This window comes from Neophocaena asiaeorientalis, unplaced genomic scaffold, assembly GCF_003031525.2.
Source record: "Neophocaena asiaeorientalis asiaeorientalis breed wild unplaced genomic scaffold, Neophocaena_asiaeorientalis_V1.1 scaffold254, whole genome shotgun sequence".
NCBI lineage: Eukaryota > Metazoa > Chordata > Mammalia > Artiodactyla > Phocoenidae > Neophocaena > Neophocaena asiaeorientalis.
This window is the reverse complement of record NW_020174705.1, coordinates 8,312,093-8,339,582: the sequence shown is the minus strand read 5'-3', so window position 1 is coordinate 8,339,582 and position 27,490 is coordinate 8,312,093. Positions and strand designations below refer to the sequence as shown.

General features: G+C 46.4%; 1 protein-coding gene across 2 annotated transcripts in view; it reads left to right on the top strand.

Moving 5' to 3' along the window:
* The window catches only part of GRIN2A (glutamate ionotropic receptor NMDA type subunit 2A), a 366,372-nt gene that overhangs the window by 192,385 nt on the left and 146,497 nt on the right, over positions 1-27,490 (top strand). For both annotated transcript variants that reach the window (XM_024759609.1, XM_024759610.1), the window contains one exon: positions 24,328-24,920. In XM_024759609.1, coding sequence (XP_024615377.1) covers positions 24,328-24,920 — 593 coding nt within the window. The remainder of the gene's footprint in view (positions 1-24,327; positions 24,921-27,490) is intronic.

Below are 27,490 nucleotides of genomic sequence, written 5' to 3'. Positions count from 1 at the left end.
GTCCAAGTCACATGTCATATGATCAAAAAGTGATAGGTTAGTTGATTCCAACAAATACATTCCCCTCACTTGTCTGGGCTATATTTAAAGTTAATTGATTTTTCCTTTAAAAAATAAACACAGAAGTTAATTATAGAAAATTTGAGAAATACGGAAAAGCTGAAAGAAGAAAACATAAAGGCATCCACGTGCCACCACCCCAGGACAATCACTATTAATATTTTTAGGTATATTATCTTCTCGTATTATTTTCTATGTATAGTGTATTATTTGTTTAATATAGTTATGATCGCGGTACACCTGCAAAATTATATCTTACTTTTTCATGTAACTTCTTTTTCCGGCTTGTTATAAACTCAGTGGTTGTGATGTTTTCATTCAGTATTCATTCAACTGATATTTATGAATTACTTGCTGTATGACATTGTTGAGCCTCGCTGTGTTCCTTATCCTTAGGGTCTACTGTCTCCTACCTGAGCCAGGTTAGTTGGGTCCCAACCAGGAAGCCACACTGTTGCCCCCTTAACACTGCTGGGTTATGTGCCTTTAATAAATTCCTAGGTTTGCTGCTTTGTGCTACTTTTCTAATTAATAAAATAAGAAAATCACAAGAACACCATCCACAATTCCCTGTAGATTCCCTGGGCTCCTTGCTGTAGTACAGCAGGAATCCTGGGTAACAGATTGGAGCAGGGACCACTGGAATACACATCACAGGAGAGAAGTTTGGATATCACATACCGAGAGCTCTGGTTGCATATTAAAATACTAAGGAGGCTTGCTCTGCAAATAGATTGAAGGGATTCCAAAACCAGAGTGCCATAACTTGATTTTCAGAATCAGGTGGAACCTGCAAGCCTGTTAAGAGCTCTTATTGGGGGAGGTGCAGAGCGTGAGGAATTGAAATAGAAAGAGGAGATGCAATGTCAGGTAATTTCACCCCAGGTTCAGAGATGAGAGCTGGGGGGTGGGTCAGGGATGGGCAAATGAAGCCAGATTGTATATCTCTTGGGAGGTTGGACAAGAGATTGTATATCTCTTGGGATGTTTTCTAGAAGGCTGTGAATTATTTGAGGCAGATTTCAGAGCGCTGCAACAGATGAATGCAAATCCACCCTGTTTCTCTGGTCCAGATGTTTACTCATCCTTGTGATGCTCAAAATCAAACATTTGAATGGAAACAGTGCTTATGGGGCAGTATAGAGCCAGACCACACTGCTCCTAGCAGTGTTTCAGCGGCTTGATGGAAAGATAATTATAAAAATGCATGCTGTGGGGCATAGGTTGAACATTTGTCTGTATGAACATAAATTAGCACTGATTCTTTTCTTTTTGTGCCTTTTCAGTACCAACTCCTCTATGTTCATTCATTCATTCAGCAAAATATTTCGATCGCCTCCTGTACGTCTATGCAGGTGATACAACAGTGGGCAAAGCCATGCCTATATGGACTTTATAGTCTGTTGGGGGAGTTTATGCTTTAGATATTTACTGAGAACCTACTCTATGCGGCTTGGGAAGAGGTGGTACTATGAGCTATTCAAGTTCTAAGTTCTGCCCTCACGTAGCTTGTAATCTGAAATGAAAGTTAAGATATGCAACAGATACCTATTACATAACAAATATTCTTCCCCCAACTCACTGTAATTCTTGATAGTTCATTTTGGCAAAATACTTCCATTCCTTGGGTCTGTGCTAGGGCCAATTTGAGGACCAGGTGACTCAGAATCTGCTTTAAAAAATACAGATTCCTGTACCACACCTCAGGCAGTGCACCAGATAAAATCTCTGGGAATAGGGACCTAGATGACCATGAGTAAAAGCATGGAGCTGGGCAGGGAGGAGGCGTGGAATTGAACTTATATGTGTGTGTGCACATGTGCATGTGTGCGTGTATTTGCATGTGAGTGTGTGTGTGGTCATTGATAGGTGTGAGGGGTCATCGATAATAAGTTTGGCAACTTACAGTCTGGTTTGCCAGTAAATATGGATTTAGAAGCTCAACATTGCCCAGTTTGGCAAGGGGGAGCCATAGTCCTGTGGCAAGCCAACTTTCAAGGAGGGTGTGTTTGGTAGTAAGTTCAAGGTGGGCTGGATGATATATAATGGCAATTTCAGTAACAACTAAATGTATGGGGAGCTCATTGCTTGCCAGCTGCTTTCACATCATCACCACCTGTAATACTTGTAGCCTTTTACACAGAAGGTACAGTTGTCATCTTCACTGACGGAGGAGGAATCCAAGACACAGAGAGGCTAAGCAACTTGCCCAAAGTGGCCCAGCTTGGAGATAGCAGAGCTGGAATCCTAATGTAGTTTATCACTGCTCTTCCTTCCCGGTGTAACTGAGAGGAAAGACTAGAGAGGAAACACTAGACAGGAAGCACGCACCATCAATACGAAAATTGAGCTGACCTGACCTTCGGGGAGGATCTTCATCTCCTTGGCAGATGTTGCTCATGAGGGTGAGTCATGTCACACTCTGGAACCTAAGAGTGTGGTTGCTGGAACCTCCAGTAAGAGGTTCAGGTGATGTTCTCCTGCCCAGGTCTACAGACAGTTCTCAGATGAGGTTCAAAGGGGTCCAGGGACTACCTCTCTGAGCCACCTAGCCCTTCAGAGTTGTCACTGGTCATCTTTGGGTTGTTAAATCATTCAGTTAAGGAGTTGAGATTGCCCCATCCCTTTGCCCCCTTTCCTGTGCTTGAGAATTCTGGCCGCATCTCTAGGTATGATGTGATTGTATCATTCTAGTAATCTCCTTCGGTCTCGGAACTGCTCTCAGGGTGTTTATCTGCTTCATTTCTGCTATTCCGGCTGCCCAGTGTAAGCAGAGTACAGTTGTGGATTGCAATTTTGTTCCTGATAATGTCTTACAAGGTGAAGTGGAGTTTCACGATGGGGGGCATGAAAAAGAAAGTTCCTTGAAGGAAACCACAGTGTCTGAACCCAAACGCTGAGGAGTGCTTTTAGAAGTGAAAGACCTTGTTTCTCTTTGGGTGACCCATGGGGCAAGCAGTGGCTGCATGGTACAGCAAAAGCAGCCCTGGGTTTGCAGTTCAATCCTGGATACACCATTTATGAGTTGACCCTGGGCAGTCTTTTTAACTCATCTTCCCCATGAATAAAACGAGAGTCTGGTGCCAGGTAGTCCTGGTCCCCTGTGCTGAGAACAGGCCAAGGCAAGGAGCACACAGGGCCAGAGTGACAGGCAAATGGTATTCCCAGGTTAGAGGAAGTTAAGAGCACTTTGTGATCACAGAGAAGCAGAGGAGTGCTAATAAGGTAATTAGCACCTTTCCTCTGATTAGCAGCCAAGGAATTATTGAAAGAGATTAAATAGAAACTGTGAAAAGATTCCTGGGCAACTGAGGGGTAAGAGAAAGGTAGTAGCCTATTATATGTATAAAGGGATAAAAATATGTTTTATAAGCAGGGAAGGGGTCTTTCCCACCCTCACCCTGATGTCTTCCATTGAGACCATCACAGTTGCTTCCTACCACAAGGCCTTTGCACATGAAGCTCCCTCTTCACGAGAGGCACTCTTCCTTCTCCTCTTTGCTTAGGTCACGCCTACTCCAGCATCCCTTCCTCAGGGAAATCTCTGACCATCTAGATTATTCAGTTTCCTTCATTTTGGGTTCTTAAAGCACTGTAAACTTTTCCTTCAAAACCTGAATGTCAGTAGTAGCAATTTTACATTCATGTAACAGTTTGATTTATGCTTGTCTCCTGTCTGGACCATAAGCTCTGTAGGTGCAGGTCCCATGGCTGTTTTTATTCACCATTGGATCCCCAGCCTTCAGCACAGTGCCTGGTACAGAGATGAATAAATAGTAGGATGAATGAACAAATGAATTAAAGAAAGACACAGTTAAGTGATACTTGGCATCTGGTCCTTTGTAAAGTTCTAGGAAGTTGGTAAAGCTGGCACTATTTGTTATTCCCATGAAGAAACTGAGGCTCTGAGGACCAGTGAACTGAAGTGACTTTCCCAAGACACACCCCCCAGAAACCAGGATTTATAAAGAGCCCTTGAGAATCCAAAATTTTATTCATCTTTGCTTTAAATGTGGGCATTATGTTGCATATTGGTAAAAGTAGTTTAAAAAATTTAGAAATTAAAATGAGCAAAAATCAACAACAAAAACAAAAATGAAAGACATAACAAAGCCCATAGGACAATGGATTCTGTTCCAACTCCTCATTCCAGCATCAGATGATATTGGAAAAGCCCTAGTTCTGCATCCTGATCACCACTTGGAGCAAGAAAACCTTCAGAAAAACTTTCCCAGGATGACACAGACAACGTTAAGGAAATATGTGGAAGTGATGGTAGGAACAAACTCAGTGCCTGTATGAGAGTTGTCAGTGTGATACACAAGCTGCCCAGCATTTCTGCGCAAAGGTCATGCAGGCTACTAAGCTTCCTGGCTTGTTGAAGTTGGAGGGGGAGATAGAATCTGAATCAGCAATGTCTTCCTCGGTGCTGTGTGACTCAAGGACCTAATTCACGTGGACACACCTGGGCAAGACTCCTGACCTCATTCAGAAGAAGCCAGTAGGGCTTCCCTGGTGGCGCAGTGGTTGGAGTCCGCCTGCCGACGCAGAGGACATGGGTTCGTGCCCCAGTCTGGGAAGATCCCACATGCCATGGAGCGGCTGGGCCCATGAGCCATGGCCGCTGAGCCTGCGCGTCTGGAGCCTGTGCTCCGCAACGGGAGAGGCCACAACAGTGAGAGGCCCACGTACCGCAAAAAAAAAAGAAGCCACTAAACCAAAACAAAACCAAAAACTGAATCAGGCTTCTCTGTGTGCTAGGGATACAGTGATTAGTAAAACAAAGCAGAAAAAAAAACAAAATAAAATATCACACATAGTTCTTGCCTTTATGGAGCGAATGTTGCAGTGGGGGACACACACACTCAAAAAAGCCTATGAATACATATTACAACCATATTAGTGCTATGAAAATGCAAGAAAGAGCACAGAAGAAAGGAAATTTACCTAACCAAGGTGATCAGGGAAAGCATCCCTTGAAAAAATGATGATCTGGCAGTGAAATGAAGGATGAGGGAGAGATTGAGAAGGAGGGAGCATCCCAAGGGAGATGGACCAGCACAAGCAAAGGCCCTGTGGTGAGCATAACGGGGCTGAGAAGTCACTGAAGAGGGAGGGGAGGAAGCAAGCCCACGTGTGGCCTGATTCGAGCCTGCAGAGGCAACAGGGCCCAGACTCTTCTGGAATCTACAGGCCACGCTGTGGTCTGTGTCGTTTGTCCTAGGAGCCATTTGACACTGAGTGGTCAGTGCCAGAGTAGAGATAAACTCCGGGTATTGAGAGGGTGAAACCATCTTCTGACTCAGGCAATTGGCTGTAAGGATTTATTGAGTGCTCACAGGGATGACACCAAACTCATCCCCAATCCCAACCAGACAGACTGCAGAATGAGTGCATTGTGATCCCGGGTGAGGGAAACCACATTGTCACAGTCACTATTTGCATAATAACCATGGAGCAAATCTACCACCACTTGCTACAAAGTTACCACTCATTGCCAAGATGAGCAAACAGGACACTGGCCTGGAAGAAGGAGGGCTTGGACTATTAGCGAATCCTGGGGCTCGTCTCACAGTCTGTCTTGCTTCATGGATGCATCTCACCTGAGTGTGGAGAGAATTTGCGTGTTGGGCAGATAGATTCATTTAGAGGCAGAAGGCTCATTAAAATCCCAACTTTTTTGTACCTGCAGTGCCTCTGTTTTTCTAATTTGTACCCTGAAAGTCTTGCTTGGCAAGGGATTTTTAAAAATGAAGAGAGTTGGCATTTTTATGCCAGGACTGGCCGATCACTGTTGTCATATGAACTTTAGAAAAAGAAGCACCTTTGTGGGTTGTTAATGAGCTGAGTATTCAGTAGGCCCTCGGTACTCTGTTCTCTCTGTCCCGTTCAAAGGAGAGGGTGTTGGAATAACCCCCCAGAAGAAGGCAGCAGAAAGGCATGTGGAGTGTGTGAGTTGCAAAGAGCAGCCTTCTCGATTCCAGAGAGTGTCCGCGTGGCTGTCTGTCTCAATCTGCTGACTGTGCTCAACCTTCACTTCCTTTATGTTCTTGGGGGGAGGACATAGCTTTATGTGTTCTCTGCAAAGAAGGGACACCCAGAGTGAAGAACTGAGGGAGGGACCCCATTCTTCAATATTGGAGGTCTATCACAAGCATGCATTTCGGAATTATACACAAAGGAAGACATTCAGTTCATCATTCTTTAGCATGCAGGAAGTTATTTTGGGACTTCCTGTGTTGTCCTGTGTTTCTTTGTCCCACGCGGGAGGAAAGGTGTGGAGGACCTGGTGGATGGGAAAAGAGAAGAAGGCAGGGGGAAGGGCCCCCTGACCCCATGTTGAATTCCAGCATCAAAGGGATTCTCCTCTTGGCCTCAAAATACCTTTGTGCTGAAAAGAAGCATCGTTTGCTTAGAAAGTGTTGTGCTTCTTCCACTGTCTCCTTCACTCCTGTGGATGCTCTGAGGTCTGGCTTCTACCCCCTCCATTCACTCTGGAGCCCCCAGTGACCCTCTCCGGGCCCTGTGCAGCCATCCTGTTCAGTCTGTGTCCTCCTGGACACTTTGGAGGCCTCCCATCCCTCCCACCATCATCAAGCTCTCTACTCTCTTAGCTTCTAAAACTTCAAACTCCCCTGCTTTCTCCTTGTACCTCACCTGCATGCCCACTCGGTCTCCTTTCCATGTATCTCTCTTTCTGCTAGCTCAGGCTTTCTGATGTTTTCCTTAAGCCTTCAAGGCTCTTCTCTTTCTGCATATGTTAGGAGATGTCAACACAGCTGTCAACCCCCTGCAGGTGGACGATTCCTGAATCTCACACCCCAGCCCTAACCTCTTTCCTGCACTGCCTGCGTATCCCGCTGCCTGCTAGGCTTTCCGACATGGAAGTCTCACACTCATCCAGTCCCTAGCTGCATTCCATGTATATTTCCCCCTTCTCCTCCCAGTACCTGCTTGTCCACCTTGCTCACTTGTTCATTCAACAAACATTTACTGAGCCACTACTCTATGTCAGGCATGGTGCTAGGTGGCAGGGGTACAACTGAGAGGAAGAAAGCAAGGTCCCGCACCAGTTCCCCACCTGGCCATCCTCCTCAAGTCCTCCCTCTTCTCCACACCCCTGACCCCACCAGTCCCATCTGTTTGTTGCCAAAGCCAATAGGATCTGTCTCCTAAGCATCTCCTGAATCTTCCTCCTCCTTTTAATCTCCACTGCCGCTATCCAAGTTCACATCTTTCCCTCCTTTTCTGGGATTGCTTCTGTGGCTTCTTGACCTGCTCTTCCTGCCTCTATTCTCTCCTCCCTCCAAGGCGTTCTTTGTGCTGTAGCCGGGGTGGTCCTTTCAGAAGACAAAAATCTGATCATGTCACATTTCTGCTTAAGATTCTTCAATGCATTCTTCTCATCAACCACAAAAAACCTTAGCTCCTCATCTCTTTTTTTCACTCCATTTCTGTGTCGCTCCATCCTCCCTTCCTCCCTCCCTCCCTCCCTCAATCTGCTGACCATTACTTCCTTTATGTTCTTAGGAGCAGGCCACAATTAAATTTTATGTGTTCTCTGTAAAGAAAAAGCGATGTCCAGAGTGAAGAACTGAGGATCCCCATTCTTCAGCATTGGAGGTCTATCACGGGCATGGCTCTGCTCTCTCTCTCTCTGGGTGAGTCTAGGAGGTCAGTGAGCCTCCCCCACCCCAAGCCTCAACTTTCTCATATATAAAATGGGAAGAAAGAACTGCCTTCTGATTTCTCGTTTCCATGAAGGTTGCAGAAAGTATGAAATACATGGGGGTGAAGGGCTGGACGGTCAGTGGGCGAAGTGTGTCAGGGCTCCCCTTGCCTTTGGGACCCTGAAACAGGAGTCTCTTTTGTGTTCAGTGATGTTGGAGAGGACAGACCTCCCTGAGCTTGAAGAGCTGACTTGGGGTCCTGTGGAACCTGCACTGGTTGTAGCTGGGAGGCGCCAGGGCTGAGCAGGAACACAAACGGACCATCATCACTTGTGTTTTTCTCCTTTCAAATAGTAATTTGGAACCCTTTTCGGAAGCTGACATTCAATTTTCCCTTTTATGTCACTTCTCCAGAGAACACTCAACCCATCAATTTTTCTGTTAAAATATCTCCCTTCTCAACCCTTCTTTCCGTTCCTAATTCCTTTTGCGCTTGGAGTTCAACTGTGATGATGAACTCTGGTCACATTAATTCATACTCTTTTTTTGAGCTTCAAATAGGTCTTCACTTAGCCCTTGTCAGGAGGGAACAAACAAATGTTGCCTTTTTGTCGTGTGCCTGTACATAACGGTGCACAGGAGAATTTTGCATTGCCCTGTTAAAGAGGCCTCTGGTATTCTGTGTTTGGTCCGCTGGTCTCCAAGGGTATGAGAGATGAATAAGCCCGATGCTCTTAAGATGCCTAGGTCTACATACGGTCCAGGAAACTCTGTATTCTGTTAGCTTCACAGGGAAGTGACTAGTAAGCAGAATATTATACCCAAGTAAAATGGGGTAGATAGGGTTGCTAGATAACTTGGCATTAGTTCAGGGCTCGCACATCTGCTGTGGAAACATTACGTGTAGAGGAAGAAGACTGCAGTGACCAGCACTGTGCTGAGAAGGGGTGGTCTTTAGGCAGTATCGGAATGTGTGCCACAGGAAAGAAGGCAAACATTGATGAAGAGGAGCCTGCATATTGCCGGCGGTGGAGAGCAAGGGCTTTGGAATACAACAGAATTCACATTAACTCACCTCGACATTAATACCGCCAACTCCATGGGCTTGTGCTAATGATTAAATCACTTGATGTGGAGAAAGGGAATAGCATGGAATAAACTAAGCAGTAGATAGCGGCCACTGTGGGTCAGGTGCTGTGCTGACAGGTCTGCGTACAGGACCTAATCTAATCCACCAGGGCGGTGGCAATTGCTTTTCCCATCTCACAGTAGACGAGATGGAGGCTTAATGATGCAGAGTCTGTTTCTCAAGGCCACAGAGCTGGTCTGCTGCAGAATAGAGGTTTGAACGCGGGTGTGTCTCATGCCGCAAACCTGTGTGCCGTCCACTGCAGCAGGTCACCTCCTGCAATTCTACTGGGTCTGTACTCTTGCAAAACAATTATACCATCCTGCTTGAGTGTGTTAAAGAACCAGAAGAACCAAGCCTGCTTGCTAGCCCTGTCTAGAGAAGCCTGTTGTCACAGCCACTGAAGTGTATGTTCCATGAAGTCGGGGGTGACTGATGACCACAGGGCTGCTGGGGGATTTCGGATACCCGAGAAGGGCAGGAACACGTGGAGGGCCACCTGCACCCTACTAGACTCCCAGGAGGCCCTTGCTTCCAGCTGGGTCAGTGCCTCAAGCGACCGTGAGGTCCGACGGCTCACTAAGGGACCCCCTCACACCAGCTGCAAGATTGAAGGGACCTAGGAGAAGCATCCAGCCTCAGCTGCAGGCCCTGCTTGCTTGCTTTATTTATTTGTCTTGGTATTTTTAAAAACGGTGGTAAAAATACATATAACAAGATTTACCATTGTAATTCTGTTAAAAGTGTGCAATTCCGTGGCACAGCTGCCTGCACAGCGTCATACAACCACTGTCTATTTCCAGAGCTGTTCATCACCCCAGACGGAAACCCCATGCACATTAGCGGTCCCTCCCCATTCCTCTCTGTCCCCAGCTCCTGGCAACCCTTCACCTGCTTTCTGTCTCTATGGATTTGCCTGCTGTGGACGTGCCATGTAAATGGAGTCAGACAGTAGGTTGTCTTTGGTGTCTGGCTTCTTTTGCTGAAGGTCTGTGATGGCAGAGAGGGCAGAAAAGGGGGCTTGGGAGTGAGGTAGGGATTGGGAAGGGAAACAGTGCGTTCCTGGGTTTGGATAGAGAGGGTTATCATTTTGTCTGAATCTGTTTGGTTCCTGAGTTCTGGAGAGCAAGTAGCAGGAGTTCAGACAACATGAATAGCAGGCCAGTTCCCCACCGCCAATTTGTTTTCTGCTTCAGATCATGAGAGTTCGGGTAGCAAAGGATCCCTGTACTTCAGACACTCAGATTTGCCTCCCAGCTCCCTCATCTCACCCCGCATTCCAGCAGGACCCACTTACACCCTGCCTCCCAACTCCATGGCCACGCCCATGAGTCAGCCACTCTTTCTCACTGAATATTCATTCCGTCCTTCCTTCCCTCTCTCTTACCCACAACCCCCTTCCTTCCGTCCTTCCTTCCCTCCTTCCCACCCGCTGCTGACTTACACCTGCAGCTAACGTGTTGTGTTCTTTTTTTTTTTTTTGCGATACATGGGCCTTTCACTGCTATGGCCCCCCCAGCCGCGGAGCACAGGCTCCAGACGTGCAGGCTCAACGGCCACGGCTCACGGGCACAGCCGCTCCGCGGCACGTGGGATCCTCCCGGACCGGGGCACGAACCCGTGTCCCCAGCATCGGCAGGCGGACTCCCAACCATTGCGCCACCAGGGAAGCCCACGTGTTGTGTTCTGAGCCCCACTGTGTACAGGAGCTGGCCTGGTGCTGTTCCTAAAGAGAGGAATTGTCATTAATCTAGTTGCGTGGAGACAGATATTTAAGTAGACACTCTGAATGCCTGGTGACGAGATCAACAATTGAGGCCTGGACAGTGTGCTCTGGGAGCGCCCTGGGGGTGAAGGGGGAGGAGGGGAGGGCGGAGGCAGCAAGGGCTCGTTCTCCACCCACGGGTGGCACACCTGTCCCCACCCTGCAACAGAGCTCTTTTGAGTCACCACGTCACAGATGGCCGGGCACCCCTCCAGGAAACCAGAGTCCCACTAGGTCCATTTTATAGGTGGAAACACGGAGGCTCAGAGGGACTCAGCCACTCACTCTAGTGTGAGAGCAGCAGGGCCAGCATGCAGGAGGGGGCGGCTGCATCCCAGGGGAGTTAGTTCCCACCAGTAGGTGGGCGTGGGCAGCGCCTGAATGACAGCGACCTCTCTGTGCTCGCCTGGGACTCGCCTGGGAGCGGGGCGGCTCTCCCGGCGCCTCCTGTCTTCCTCCTTCCTGCACAGTAAGCTGTGGCTCACAGCCTCTCCCTGAAAGTGCTTTGTCGGATAAGATGATGGGACGGACAGGCTGTGACATGTGGCTGTCTCAGCCAGCAAGGCCGATGGAAACACACAGGGGTGAGGATGTCAGACAACAGACACCGTCTTGCATCCCTCCCCACTGTTCCCTGGAAGACAGAGGCCGCCTGGCATCATGGCTGCAGCCTGCTGTGAGGTCAGACCTGTAGGTCTGAACCTCTGCTCTGCCAGACCCTGGGGGACCTTGGACATATGACCGACCGCTGCAGCATTGCTACTCAAAGCTTAGTCCGTGGACCAGCAGCATCAGTGTCCCCTGGAGCTTGTTAGCAACGCTCCAGTCTGTAACCACTGAGTCCGAGTCTGCAGCGGAACAAGAGCCGGCAGTGGTTCCTACGCTCGCTAAAGTAAAGAAGCATCTCTCTATATCCTCAACTTCCTCAACTGTAGAATGGGAATAGAAATATTAATACCTTTCCTGAAAGGTTAGTGTGAGGATTAAATGCACTAAACGCTCTCTGCTTGGCCGAGGAGTCATCCTGGTGTGCCCAGGACCTAAGGGCCTCCAGGGATGTGGGACTTCCAGTTTTAACACTGGGATGAGTTGTCACCTGCTCTCAGCTCATGCCTGGCGCACAGTAAGAGCTCCTTTGAAGGGGTGGTGTCATTATTAGGACGTTTAGGAAACGGGGGAAAGAGCCACAGGGGAACTGTTTGTATTCTCATTAATGCTATGCTCGTGGGTTGTAGTGTTTTGGGGCTTGGGTTTCATTGTCGTCATTGTGGTTGATTTTTTCCTCATGACAACAGCCACAGTAATCCCAGCTTTCATTAATCAAGCTCTTGGTATGTGCTGAGAGCTATGCATGCATTACCTCAATCACAACAGCCTCTTTAAAGTAGGGACTAAAATTCCCTCCATTTTGAGAATGAGAAAATGGAGGCTCGAAGATAGGACATGTTTTGCCCAAGACCCTGACATTAGCAAGAAGAGCCAAGACTTGAACCCTTGGTCTATTTGGCGTCAATGTCTGTGCATTTAATAACATGCACATCCAGATCCCCAAAGGAAGACGCAATTTCCTCTCGAAGCTCAGCTTTCAGAGTTGTTTGTAGGCATTTCTTAGGGAACAGTGGGGCATTTTGAACAGGACATTTCTACTATAATGTTTACCTCCAGGGCCTGCCCCTACCAAGTGTTGTGGGAAAACCTGAGATTCTCCTTTTTCCAAAAATAAAGCTGCCTCCTTCAGTCCCCTCTGTGTGTGACAGCCAGAGACGGGAACTTAATGAAAGGGACCTGTTTGCTTTTTCTCCTCGCTGGAACGGCTTAATGACAAGCGATTATTATTGGTGGCAACTTGTCATGTCTTTCGTCTGGGTCATGGCAGCGTGGCTGTCAGACTCTCTGAGAGGAAACCAATCTCAGCAGCATATGAAAGAAAAATGAAACAAAACACCCCCAAAATAAAGGAATGATGAATAGCTCATGCAAGGAAGGGAGAGATATGTGGAGAGAGGCGGCTGCCCTGGGGAAAAAACAGGATCAGAAAAGAGAAGGATGGTGAAGGGAAACGCTCCACTCTGTAGCTTGGATTCTTCTGATTTAAGTTCAGAAGATGAGTAAAGAATGAATCACGTTATTCTCCATTTTTTTCCCTAGCTAAAGTGACGTCAGAAATCTTTGGTTGCCAGTGATAGAAAAGCTAATTCAAATTGGCTTAAGTAAAATCAGGTAGTTAATTGGCAATTAATTGGGACATACAGTGACAACAAGGGTATTGGCTTCAGGTATGGCTTGAACGAGGTGCTCAACAACGATGTCAGGACTTCGTAACTCTCCATCTTTCACCTTTGCCTTTGGCTCTGATGACTTCCTTCTCAGGATGGTGTATGGTGGCAGGATGGCTGCCAGAAACTCTGGCTGAACATCCTTCTAGGTTCAAATCTAACAATAAGAGAAACTGTCTTTTCCTAGTCACTTTTTGCACAAATCCTAAGAATCACTCTGATTGTACCAGTTAGGACATGTTCCTACCCCTGAACTAATTGATGGCACTACGAGAATTGGATGGGCCAATTGGTTTGACTGAGAAAGGGGAAAGGATGCCTCCCCATGGAAATTCACTATGACCAGTAAAGGAAGAACAGATGCTCAGTGGCCAGAATGACACATTACCCATGATGTGGCTCAGGGAGGCTGCTTGTGCTTCTTTAAGAAAAGGAATCTGAAAAAAAATAGCTTCAGGTACACAGAGAAAGTTCAGTAGCCCAGTTACAGTTGGGACCTCCAAAAAACGATGCTCTCATGTACTTGGGTTTATCAGCTCCTTGGAGACCTGACTCAATGATCTGATCAGGTAGAATTTCTCTCTGGCTTTCTCTGTGAGGATGGCTGGACCTAGCCTCAGACAATCCATAATCGCTAATGACCCTGTTTAGAAGCCCTGAGTCAGATGCTCACCCGCAGTTTGACAGAACCCCAGGTGAAGCCAGCTTGGGCCTTTGCTGTGTGCTTGCATAGAAATAAGGGCCTGAATCTCAGCAGGTGTCTCTTCTTGGCCTGCCCTGCTAATGATCTAGGAAGCAGGACTGGGTCCAAGAGCAGCAATCACCATGTGGTTCTGATGAGTGTAGAGGATGTTGGGCTGTCCTAAGCTAGTTGCAGCTGGAATCAAGGACTACCTCTCCGTGCATGTGTGTATTCTCTCCTCCAGCATTACGATATATGTTAGAGGGAGGGCTTGACTCTGGATGATGAACTGGGACAAGCTCTGGAAGGCCCAGGCAGACGTGGGAGTCCTAGCCACACTATTCAAGGTGAGGGTACCAGTTGACTAAACAATATAGCAAGCATTTATGTGCCTTACTGCATCTTCAAGGGAGGCTCCCCACTTGGCACAGATCAGAATTCCAAAGGGAAGAACAGGGCTAGCTCACATGAAATTCCAACGTCCCCAAAGTCCCAGATCCTCTCCCAGCTGCCCTGCTGGGAGATACTAATGGTGCATTTAGCAGAGGAATTGTTTGGAATAATATGACTCAGCCACAAAATGTATATGTATAGCTGATTCACTTTGTTATAAAGCAGAAACTAACACACCATTGTAAAGCAGTTATACTCCAAAAAGATGTTAAAAAACAATTGATCTAGGAATTAAATCCAGACCCCTTGCCGTGATCTTCAGAGCTCTCACTGTGTGCTATGGCCTCTGCTTCCTGTCCTAACTCATCTCACCACCCTCTCCTTTGCTGATTGAACTGCAGCTGTTCTGATCTTCCTCCTGTTCCCTTTCCTCCCTTTGTACATGAGGTTGCTTCTGCTTGGATGGCTCTCCTTACCCCTGCCTCACCCCTCAGCTTTGTCTGGCTGACAGCTCCTCCTTCACATTCTGCTGATCAGCTCTGACGTATCAGAGCAGACGATCGGAAGGGGTGCTCCTCTCCACTCCACCCCTGGACTGCTGCATCATCTGATTTCCTTGAAATCATCCTACTGATTTCCTTCTTCCTTGTCTGTCTCCTCCCGTAAGAACGTAAACTTTGTAAAAGTGGGGATCTTCACTTTGGTCGCCTCCTTCCCTAGATTCCCTTCCCTAGAACAATGCCTGGCACATAGTAGGAGTTTGTTATAGTGACCAAATGAATGAAAGGCAATTAATAGATGAATGTCTCTTCCTAGAGCAGAAGTCCTGGCAAGTCAAATACTTGAATACTTAAAGTACTAGTCTCATTTTCTGCCCACTGGCAGCCTTGAAGACTCCGAATGCTACTCCCAGTTTCATTCCCAGAGCTGTGGCTTAGTGCCATGCAAGGTGTTGAGGAGGACTCAGAAGGGCGTGGGGTCCTGCCCTCAAGAATTCTAGTCTGAAGGGCAGGCGAAATGCATGCTTCTCAGCAACTAGGCAACCACACACAGTCAGGGCTGAGGACTGGGCTGTAAAGATCAAGGTGCTGGAAACTCAGAAGGTTAGGAATATGTAGGAAGTGGGGTAGTAAGGAACCCGTAGTGGATGTGAGACTTGGGGCTTGACATTCAAGGCTACCATCTCCACCACTAACACCAACTCAACTTGACTGAGCCCCTCCTATGTGCCAAGTGCTTTATGTACATTACCTCTCAAAATATGCACAGCAACCCTTTAAGGTGGTGACTGTTATTATCATTCCCATTTTTCAGATGGGGAAATAGAGGCTTAGGTTAAAATACCCACTTCCAGTAAGAAGCAGATCCCAGGCAAGCTGTCAGCAAAGCCATGTTCCTCCTGCACATGCCCCATCCCTTGTGGGTTCACTTTGCAGAAAACACTTCACACACGATGGCATCATGACACAGCAAAGAGAGCACCAAATTAGGAGGTGAGAGACCCACCATGTCTGTTACTGCTGTCCCACTGATTTATGTGAAATTTGGAACAAGTCATCCAAGATTCTGGAGCCTCAGTTTCCTCACCTTGAAAATAGAGCAGTTGGACTTGGCAGTACCAAGTCTTGCTGTTCATCAGCACTTTCAGGGGCAAATACATAACCTCAGGCTCCTCAACGGAGATTCTGATTCAGTGCAGATGGCTTGGAGCCTGGAAATCTAAAGGTACAAAAAATTCCCCAGGTGAATTGATACATAGCTACAGGGTTGGATACTGAAGGCTTGGATTAGTGTTTTCAATCCTGGCACATTAGACTTAACCCAGGGAATTAGAAATATCCTGGATTCCATCTCAGACCAACTGGATTGGCATCTTTAGGGGTAGGCCTGGTAGGGGTGGGAGAGCATCAGCTTTAAAGTTTAAAGACTTTGGGGCTCTTAAAATGTGGTTAGTGGGCTTCCCTGGTGGCGCAGTGGTTGAGAGTCCACCTGCCGATGCAGGGGACATGGGTTCGTGCCCCGGTCCGGGAAGATCCCACATGCCGCGGAGCAGCTGGGCCCGTGAGCCATGGCCGCTGGGCCTGCGCGTCCGGAGCCTGTGCTCCGCAACGGGAGAGGCCACAACAGTGAGAGGCCCGCGTACTGCAAAAAAAAAAAAAAAGAAAATGTGGTTAGTGTCACTGAGAAGCCAAATATTTAATTGTATTTTATATTTTAAATTTCAGTGTAAATAGTCATATGTGACCAGTAGGTGCTGTATTGGAAACCCAGGATAGAATGAGGTTGAAGGCTTGGTAGCTCTGTGTGGCTCATTCCTTGCTCCACCCCAAATCATAGTGCTCTTCTTTGTAATTGTCTTGCCTAATACCCATCCTTCCCACTCTAGTCTAAGAGACTATTGCACGGACTCTGAGTTAAGCCTGTGTTTAACTCAGGCGTTCTCCTGGTCTCTGAATCAAAGTACTTCAGCTACCTTGGACAGCTCCCCTACCTGGGAACCCAATAGTCACTGGAAACCTAAGATTAAACTTCTCATTTGAAGAGAGAGGAGGATAGAGCGGAGAAAGATGTTGTTAGGTTATTTCAGACGAATGCCAGTTGATTTGCTCCTGAGAGAAGCAAAATGGGAAGTAGAACACAAATCATAAAATGGTCCAATGAGTGGAGGTTGCTTGGAGTGGAATTTTGTGTTTGTGGGTGATGGAACTGATGTGCTTTTGGGGAATGGCACCTGGGTATGACTTCCCCACTCTGTTCCAGTCTTCTGATTGACAGTTGATGTGAGATCATTGCTACTGGTTGCCCATTTCTGAGGGATTTTCTTTTCTAGTTGGGTGCCTCAAGAAAGATTAAGTGGTGATATTCATCTGACACACACACACACACACACACACACACACACACACACTTCTTCCTGTTCTGCATACCTGGAATCAGTATTTCCCAGTAGCTAAGCAACCAGATTTTGGATTTGGATCACCTAGTCTGGGATCCTCCCTCTGCCATGTACTATGTGGGTTGGGCAAGTTACATTCTCTGAGCCTGTGTTTTTAATCTGTAATAAAGGGGTCATAATAATACTTCCTACTGTATGCCACATTGTACTACAGAATAGACCAAATTAATATTAATTTTGATAATGACCATGATGATGAGGAGGAGGAGGATGGGTGGATTTGATGGCTGTGATGATCATGGGTGATGATGATGATGATAATGGAGGAGGTGGAGGATGGCTGATGAGGGGATAAAGATCCTCGAGTGAAACGGATCCCGCTTATATGTATGTGAGAATGCTATTCATCTGAATCCTCAGACCTAAAAAAAAAAAAAATGAAAATGTGGTTAGTGTCACTGAGAAGCCAAATATTTAATTGTATTTTATATTTTAAATTTCAGTGTAAATAGTCATATGTGACCAGTAGGTGCTGTATTGGAAACCCAGGATAGAATGAGGTTGAAGGCTTGGTAGCTCTGTGTGGCTCATTCCTTGCTCCACCCCAAATCATAGTGCTCTTCTTTGTAATTGTCTTGCCTAATACCCATCCTTCCCACTCTAGTCTAAGAGACTATTGCACGGACTCTGAGTTAAGCCTGTGTTTAACTCAGGCGTTCTCCTGGTCTCTGAATCAAAGTACTTCAGCTACCTTGGACAGCTCCCCTACCTGGGAACCCAATAGTCACTGGAAACCTAAGATTAAACTTCTCATTTGAAGAGAGAGGAGGATAGAGCGGAGAAAGATGTTGTTAGGTTATTTCAGACGAATGCCAGTGGATTTGCTCCTGAGAGAAGCAAAATGGGAAGTAGAACACAAATCATAAAATGGTCCAATGAGTGGAGGTTGCTTGGAGTGGAATTTTGTGTTTGTGGGTGATGGAACTGATGTGCTTTTGGGGAATGGCACCTGGGTATGACTTCCCCACTCTGTTCCAGTCTTCTGATTGACAGTTGATGTGAGATCATTGCTACTGGTTGCCCATTTCTGAGGGATTTTCTTTTCTAGTTGGGTGCCTCAAGAAAGATTAAGTGGTGATATTCATCTGACACACACACACACACACACACACACACACACACACACACACACACTTCTTCCTGTTCTGCATACCTGGAATCAGTATTTCCCAGTAGCTAAGCAACCAGATTTTGGATTTGGATCACCTAGTCTGGGATCCTCCCTCTGCCATGTACTATGTGGGTTGGGCAAGTTACATTCTCTGAGCCTGTGTTTTTAATCTGTAATAAAGGGGTCATAATAATACTTCCTACTGTATGCCACATTGTACTACAGAATAGACCAAATTAATATTAATTTTGATAATGACCATGATGATGAGGAGGAGGAGGATGGGTGGATTTGATGGCTGTGATGATCATGGGTGATGATGATGATGATAATGGAGGAGGTGGAGGATGGCTGATGAGGGGATAAAGATCCTCGAGTGAAACGGATCCCGCTTATATGTATGTGAGAATGCTATTCATCTGAATCCTCAGACCCATCAGGTTCGACACTTTTACTTTTCCTCTCATCCATGGAAAAATGAAATCAAATATGTTTAAAAGCTCAGTTAGTACACAATAAGAGTAACAGAAGGTACATCAGGGCTTAGCAAGGCAAAAAGCAAATTCCCAAGGAGTCCTGCAAGACCTTTGTTGGGTCCCTTGTGACGTTATCCTCTTTCTGGTGCTCACCCTGACAGGCAGAGGAAAATAAACTAAAATAAGGGTGCAGGGTTGACAGCAGCGGCCAGTTGTGTCTTGCTTCCTGGGGATGAGTTTCCTGCTCATTTATTTTCTCACCAAATATTTCCTGGGCCCCTACTGTGTGTCAGACATGGTGCTAGGCTTTGAAGATGCTAACTTGAATAACGCTCATCCTGGTGTTGAGAGGAGACAGAGAAAAACAAATAAATCAGCTTTGGAGTTCATGTACTCAGGTCACAGAAATTCAGTTTCAGTTGGACTGGCATGGAGCACGAGCATTGGTGTTGTTTTTAGAACTCTCCAAGTGATTCTGTTGTGCAGCCAGGAGTGCAAGCCACTGGTGTGTGCAAAGGAACATTGGATGACATCTTGCAGTAACTGAGCTGTTGTCGCATGGGGCCATGTGGATTTTAAGGAAATCATTTAGCCTCTCTTCCTGTGTCTTTATGAGAAATGCCGTCCATGAGGGTTATAACCACCGGCAACACCTCATCTCTTAGGTAGTTGGAATTAAAGGGATAATGAGTGTGGGTGTCCTTTATAGCCTTATAAATGGGTAAGTGAAATTAAAGTTGGTTTTAGACTCTATTAAACATCAGACCTTGATACCCGTGGAGTCAGGTCTCACCCTGGGGACTCAGCAAGGTCTGGCAAATTCTAGAACCTCACTTATCCCGGGACTGGAACACAGAGTTGAAAGCAGACACCCAGAATCCCACACCTGCCTTCCTCCCTGACTCTGTGTTTAAAACAGTTTGTTCTGCTTCTGCAGAGCAGTGAGCTTGGGGAGGGCACTGCTTTTGCTTCAGAACCAAAGTGGGTGTCTGAAATCTGTTCCTCTCCTCCGGCTGCACACTGCCAAGGAAGCCGGTGCCAGAGGTGGTCAGACTGATCTGACCACGAAAGGGCAGGCTGTCATGGCAGGAGGAGGTAAGTGCAGGAGGGTCAGCCTCTGCTATCCAGCTAGGAACCGGGAAGAACGTGCAGGACCTTGAAACAAAGGGCCATTTGGCATGTCAGATGCCAGGTCCTGGGAGTGTGGCCAAACTCCCCCCATCACCTCCTGCCAGTCCCTAAAGCCACCTTAGAAAATCCGAGAGCTAAACGTGAGCCTCTTCAGTGCCTCGCTGTGCAATTATGTTTTGCAAATAACTACTTGCTTTCATCCCTCCAAGGGGTATACAGTGTACACCACAGTGGTTTGGGAAGCTTAAGTTTCAGATGCCAATGGAAATGAAAGTGGTGTAGGGTAACTGCATGAGGTCCATAAAGGACATTGACGATGTTTTCTCTCCAACGCGTGACTTCATCACTTCCTTCCCATGCAGCTCCCTTGGGCTCAGGATGAATGGGCTGGTTTGAGGAGGGAGGAGGGAATGTGAAATTAGCATGTCAGTAGATCTGGAGATACCATTTTTTAAAAAGGATAAGGATCCGATCCCCTTAGGTTTGTGGCAGTGTCCATGTGGTCTAGAGGACAGAGAATGAGGAGAGGGGTCCCTAAACTGTTGGATTCAGACATGGATAAATGAGCCTTTTACTCCTTTAGTTCATCCTGTCGTCACAGCAACTCTATGGGATGGTGCTCACAATTCCCATTCCATAAGCAAAGAAACTCAGGTCCAGAAAGTTTAGGTAATTACCCATGGTCACATGGCTAGTTAATGCAGAACCAGGACGTGAGCTCAGGTCTTATAGACCCCAGAGCCCATGTTATTCCAACCATGAAGTTTGACTGGTGTGCATGGAGGGGTAAACTAGAGAGTCTGAACTGAATGTGATAGGTCTAGGGGAGCCACTGGTGACTATAGAGGAGAGGAGTGGTGTGATTAAAGCTGTGCTTTAGGGATTTCAATCAGGCAGCCATGAACAAGGCGAGTTGTTGAGATGCTCAAGTCAGGAGTGAACTACGTCTTTTAGAGGGACAGGTATCATAAACCCCTGATGTGAGACACCAGAACTCCTGACCCAGGGGGAAAATATTGAATAATAGTGGGTGAAAATAATAGTGACGTACGTTTGTAGAGCACATGATATTTGATGGGTACTGCACTGGGTGATTTTATACAGAGAGATCATTTAATTCTTACAGCTTAATGAGGAAGTGCTATCATTGGCAATAGGGTAGTGAGGGGTGAAAAGCTTGGAATCTTTCAGGCAGGCAAACCTGATTCGCTACCTGTGTGATTCTGAAAAAATCATTCTACCTCACAGTCTACTTATTCATTTGTAAAATGGGGATAATACTAGTACCAGTTTAGCAAGATTGTTGGGGGTGGGATTAAATGAGATACAACGTAGAAAGTGTTGAGCCACATGACTCTTACAAAGTACTCCTGGCATGTTAGCTGGTACAATTATTACCATTGCTATACCCATTGTACAGATGTGGAAACTGAGGCTTGGAAAGACGAAGTGATTCTTCCCAAGGCTACGCAATTTGGATTGGCACCTGGGCAGTCTGATCCCAGAAGTTACACTGCTATCCATTCTGGGGGAAAGAGATTAATGGGGATCAGAAGAGGGTAACAGGAGAGATTCAGCTTGGGCAGGACAGTAGGGATGGCACAGGGCAAGGGGTTTGTACATAGTCTTTCACAGGGGGCTTGTGCCAAGGCAGCTCTTGGCTATTGAATGGCTATCCCTATAATTACCTTTCTCCTTTCTGAAGTTTAATGTGTAGCCATGCCCTCCTTTCTCTACGTAGAGAGCCAGATAAGGCTGCATTTGCTTACGGTTCTGCTCTGTGCTCATGGGTACACATACATGGATATAATAATGTCTAACTCATAGTACATAGAGCAGAGATGTTGGAGCATCCCAAACACCACCAACTCCCACATCTAGCATGTTTGACCTCCACCTCTTCACCAATACCAGTTATCCCAAAGAAATGGGATAACTGGTAGTAGGTTGTCTCAGAGATCCTTTTTATTGGGTTCCAACTGTGCCCTTAGCATATGTCCACTTGAGAACTTTCTCCGTTCCTCATGTGCTCAGGGCAAGATGCTGATTCCGTTGCCTTTTGCAGTCATAATGTAAGTCGAGTGACCGGCTTCCTCAGGGGCATCTTTGCTCCATGGGAATGATTACATTTCTTTTGTAAGTAAGCTTGAAACTTTTCAGTCCCATCCCAAGAGACACCTGACAGTGCTTGAGGTTGATGACTATAATTGTCTTGAGACTTCACTTCTGTGCCGCCTTCTGCTCGTGGATTCTTTATATTGTTGCCTTTCGGGGTATTTAATGAGGCTCTATGGGCAGCTGTTGAGGCTCACAGGACTTAAATATTCTCCTCCTTATCAATAAAGGACACACTAAATATATCTGGGCCTTGGATGGTGACGTGGTTCCTCAGGATAGGGGGATGATAATGTTGAAAGTTTTAATTTTTTGGACGTGACATTCGAGAGCCATATAAAAAAAATACAGCCTTGGATACTGAATCTCCCCTTTCACTTTGTGTTTACACCAAGGACATTTCTCTTGAGCTTCACTCACACATTCATTCACTCGCGCACTCCCTCACCCTCCGTCTCCAGATGGGTCGTGTGCCAAGACTTCTGCCAGATTTTGGGGACAGAGAGATGAGGCCAGCAAAATCTCTGCCCTTAAGCAGTTCACCACCTTGTTGAGGCGTGATTTAAAGTGATTAATCAATCCAAGAATATTGGATTTCTCCAAAAGCTACTGTGGGGGAAAAGATAGTTATCCCAAGTCTTTAAATGTTACCCCATTTAATTGATTTAATTATAGGTAAAATTCATAGAACTGTAACATTGGAAGTGGCCCAGAAGGCACTTATTCCTGTTTCTTGTCTCTGCCTTCAGGCCGTGCTGCACTCAGATTACCCCCCACACTCCATGCACTTTAGAAAAGGGGGTTGTTTCTAAGAACGATAGCTTTTAGCCCTTTCAGATAAAACTTTCTAGTCAGTGAGCATCCACAGGGAAGATTATGCAGACTTGTTGAAAGACTTGACATGCACAGCTACTGACTGTTGCTCTGAAAGACACGAATGGAATCATCCACTCTTCACGTACACACGCACACACAAACGAAATGGAATCCCCATATTTGTACAATTGAGGGTGTATTAAATGCACATGGTACATACAGAATGCAAAATGCAAGCATGGCTGCAATATGATAAGGACCCTTTGAGAATTCTTTCAGTTCCCAGAAAAAAATATGCATTTGTCAAATCCTGTTTTGCTATAATACAGAGCCATACTTTCTGTTTAGTTGGCATTTTTGCACCATGTCAGTGGGTCCACAACATGGTTTAAGCGCCTACTCTATGCAGATCTTCAGTGATCCCAGGAAGGCTGTGTTGGTATGTTGGGAGAGGGGCTGGAAGTGGAACCAGAACCTGAGTTTGGATGCTGACTTAGCCATGGAGCATTCTGAGCCTCATTTTCCCCAACGAACAATACCAGCTTCATAGGATCCTCACAGGATTTGACGAGTTAAGGAGTGTGAAGGTAGTTTGGAAATGGTGCCACTGTGGGCACCACCCACTTTTTTTTCTAAATGGAAGTTTGTTCTCATGATCAGATCATGACTTGGTGAGATGTTAGGACTGTTAGAGACCCTTTAACCCAACACAAGTAACCGTGTCACTTCCCAGTGTAAGAACATTCGGCATCTTGCCCTTATGCTCAGAATAAGGTCTAACATAGCCTCTGAGGCTGTACGTGATGGGGTTTTTGCCAAGCTCTTCTACATCATCTCACCCCCCCTACATCACAGGCCATCATGCATTTATCTCCAGTTCCTGGAATACTCAAGATGTATCTTCAGGGCTTCTCTGACTATACTGTCCACTGGTTTCCCCTCTTCTGTACCTGGATATTCCTTCAACACCCCCTTACGCCTCTCTCAGCCCCCAGTCCATAGACGTTGCCCTTCTTCACTTTCCTTCCAGGTCTATGAAGGCAGAGGCCATGTCTGTCTGTATTATAAATCATCATTTCTGCAAGCTCTAACATGTTGTTGCCATGTAATTAGGCATTCAACAAATATTTATTGATTGAACAGAGAGATGTCCACCTAGCATTTATCATACTCTATATTACACAGGAATCTAGAGTTCAAGTGAATCTAGAGTTCAAGACTTTAGAAACACTCCTAAAATTGGCTTAAGTGAATATGGAACTTGCGGCTTACATAACCAACAGGTCCAGAGTAAATGGCTCCAGGCACGACTGACTCCAGATGCCCCAAGTATGTCATCAGGAACCTCCTTCTATTTCCTGTTGTTGTTTTATTTCTGTCAGCTTCATTTTCCAGTCATGAGCTTGGGGGCCAGATAGAGTTCATTCTGTTGGACCCATCTGAACCCAGAGGGGTGGTGGTGAGATGAACTAGAGGAAAAGTGAAGCTGGCAAAATAACAGATGTCCTTCACTGTTCCGGGCTGTGGGCTCCAAGTTCAGGGACCTCTCTCATCCCTGTGTTTCCAGTATCTGTTCCAGAGTCCGGCATACGGTAGGTGCTCCGGAATGTCTGTGAATGAACAGATGTGAGATTTATTTTCCCCCACTTCTAGGAAGGAGCTTCTTTAAGCCAACAAAGGCAGATGGTTGTGCATAAACTGCCTTCGGCCTCATCCTCTGTTTTGCTTTCTTTTTACCTGTTGGCAGGATCCAACGTCTACCTTCTTCCAGTTTGGAGCGTCCATCCAGCAGCAAGTCACCGTCATGCTGAAGATCATGCAGGATTATGACTGGCATGTTTTCTCCCTGGTGACCACCATCTTCCCTGGCTACAGGGACTTCATCAGCTTCATCAAGACCACGGTGGACAACAGCTTTGTGGGCTGGGACATGCAGAACGTGATCACACTGGACACGTCCTTCGAGGATGCAAAGACACAAGTCCAGTTGAAGAAGATCCACTCCTCCGTCATCTTGCTCTACTGTTCCAAAGACGAGGCCGTCCTCATCCTGAGTGAGGCCCGCTCCCTCGGCCTCACTGGGTACGATTTCTTCTGGATCGTCCCCAGCTTGGTCTCCGGGAATACGGAGCTCATCCCCAAAGAGTTTCCATCGGGACTTATTTCTGTCTCCTACGATGACTGGGACTACAGCCTGGAGGCAAGGGTGAGGGATGGCCTGGGCATCCTGACCACTGCTGCATCTTCCATGTTGGACAAGTTCTCCTACATCCCCGAGGCCAAGGCCAGCTGCTACGGGCAGATGGAGAAGCCAGAGGCCCCACTGCACACGCTGCACCAGTAAGAGGGGCTCTTTGCTTGTCCGCCAAAGTGGAATCAGAGTTTTGTTGTTGTCTGTTTAAATACTAAGAACGATATGTACTCATTGCTGAAAATGTGCACTGAAAATAGAGAATGTTGTGTGTGTGCCTGTGGGTTTGTTGGCTTGTTCTCTCCCCTCCTCTCCTTTCATCTCCTTTTGTTTTTAAGTAACATCGTCCTTGGTTTTCTGCAACTTACTTTTCTTACTCAGCAGTATACGCTGGAAACCTACACCTGAGATCTGTTTGTCTGTCTATCTATCTATCCGTCCTCTATCTATAGCTATATCTTAAGTATGCGTGTATATATAGATATATGTATGTATATACATGCCTATCTATATACACATGTAGCTGTGTGTATACATACATGTGCGTGTGAACATGCACATGTATGTAGATATACATGTGTATATATCGATATGTATGTATGAATATCTGCGTTCTTTGTAAACTGCACGTTGCACTCCTCAATAGGGATATACCATGATTTATTTATCCAATCTTCATAATAATAGAGATTATGTTGTTTCAGATTTTTTTCCATTAGAAACTAAACTGCAGTGATAATCATCCTTACCTGTCTCTTTGTGCACATGTGCAAATGTTTTTCTAGGGTTGATTCTAAGAAGTAGAGTTTTGTGGTCATGGAACAAGTGCATTTTAAAATGTAAGTGTCTATTGCCAGATTGTCCCACAAAGTAACTATATATTTTATGTTCACACTAGCATTTTGTGAAATCACTCGACTTCCCACATCCTCACCAACACGTTACATGTTGGGGAAAGTGCCCACACTGGTGCTCCTAGTCTCAGAGTTTGTATCTGAATTTCCTCCCTTCATATGGCCTAAGTGTTTTGTTGTTTTTTCTTTTTGCGGTACATGGGGCTCTCCCGTTGCGGAGCACAGGCTCCGGACACGCAGGCCCAGTGGCCATGGCTCACGGGCCCAGCCGCTCCACGGCACGTGGGATCTTCCCGGACCGGGGCACGAACCCGTGTCCCCTGCATCGGCAGGCGGACTCTCAACCACTGCGCCACCAGGGAAGCCCATGGCCTAAGTGTTTTTGTAGGCTGTTGGAAATCTTGGCAGACATCACTTTTAAATCTGCACTGTATTCCATCATATGGCTGTATCATAATTTAGTTAACTACGCCCATCTTGGTGGACATTTAAGTTAAATTTGATGTTTCCGAGAAGTGTCATTGTTCTTTGTGGGCCATGATTATGGCTCAGCTGTTGAGATTCAGAATGATCACTCCTGCACCCATTTTGCGTGTGTTTGCCTGATGTTCGTTGATTTAATCCATGCTCGTTCTTCAGATAAGCAGTGTAACACCATGATTAAGGGACTGGGCTGTGGAGTTGGACTTGTTAGGGTTCAAATCTTGTCTTGTCCACTTTCCATGTGACTTGGACAATCATTTTACCTTTCTGGGCCTCAGTTGTTCATTGCAACATGATGGGGTGTTTTTTGTTTTTGTTTCTTATTTTTTTTGTAATTTTTATTTATTTTTGGCTGCTTCGGGTCTTCGTTGCTGCGCGCAGGCTTTCTCTAGTTGCGGCCAGCGGGGACTACTCTTTGTTGCGGTGCGTGGGCTTCTCATTGCGGTGGCTTCTCCCGTTGTGGAGCACGGGCTCTAGGCATGTGGGCTCAGTAGTTGTGGCACATGGGCTCAGTAGTTGTGGCTTACGGGCTTAGTTGCTCTGCGGCATGTGGGATCTTCCTGGACCAGGGATTGCCTAGGTGGTGGTTCTCTCACTTCAACATGCATGAGGGTCACTGGGAGGGCTTGATAAAACAAGACTGCTGGGCCCCATGCTCAGAGTTTCTAATTCAGTAGCTCTGGAGTGGGCTCTAAGAATTTGCAATTCTAGCAAGTTCCTGGGTGATGACGATGTTGCTGGTCTGGGGAACATGCATTGAGAACCAATGTTCGAGGGGTTGTCCTGAGTATGAAATGAGGTGATGCATGAAGAGTGCCCCTTAGCATAGGTGCCTCGCACCTGGCAATTATTTAATGACTGTCAGAGTGAGCAGTGAAGTTGCTTTGGTCATCAGAAATTATAGTCAGCAGACCAGGTGAGTTTATTATCAGTAGAGTAACATGTCACTCTAAAATGTCTCTGGAAGGTTTTAGGACTCTGAATCTGCTACAGTTCAGGGATAATCTCTGGTCTGCAGCTAGTGGGGGGTGTGTGTGTGTGTGTGTCTGTGTGTGTGTGTGTGTCTGTGTGTGTGTGTGTGTGTGTATGTGATGGAGGAGGCTTAAAGATTTTACCTGAAACTGACATTTATCCGAAAAATGAACTCTTAGGTTAAGAAATCATGGTCCTTTGAAATTTTCCCTTCCTCTCTCCTCTTTCCCTCTTTAATGATCTTGTTTCTACGTTGCTACTTTCAGCATTTTTAGTAATTGTCCAGGTATCAGGAAGGAACTAGGATAAATTGGTATGAGTCACGGGAGTGTCTTACAGAGGCAGGATTGCTGCCAGCCCAAAGACAAGGGCTGCACTAATGAATTCTCACTTCCCATAATAAGTGCCTT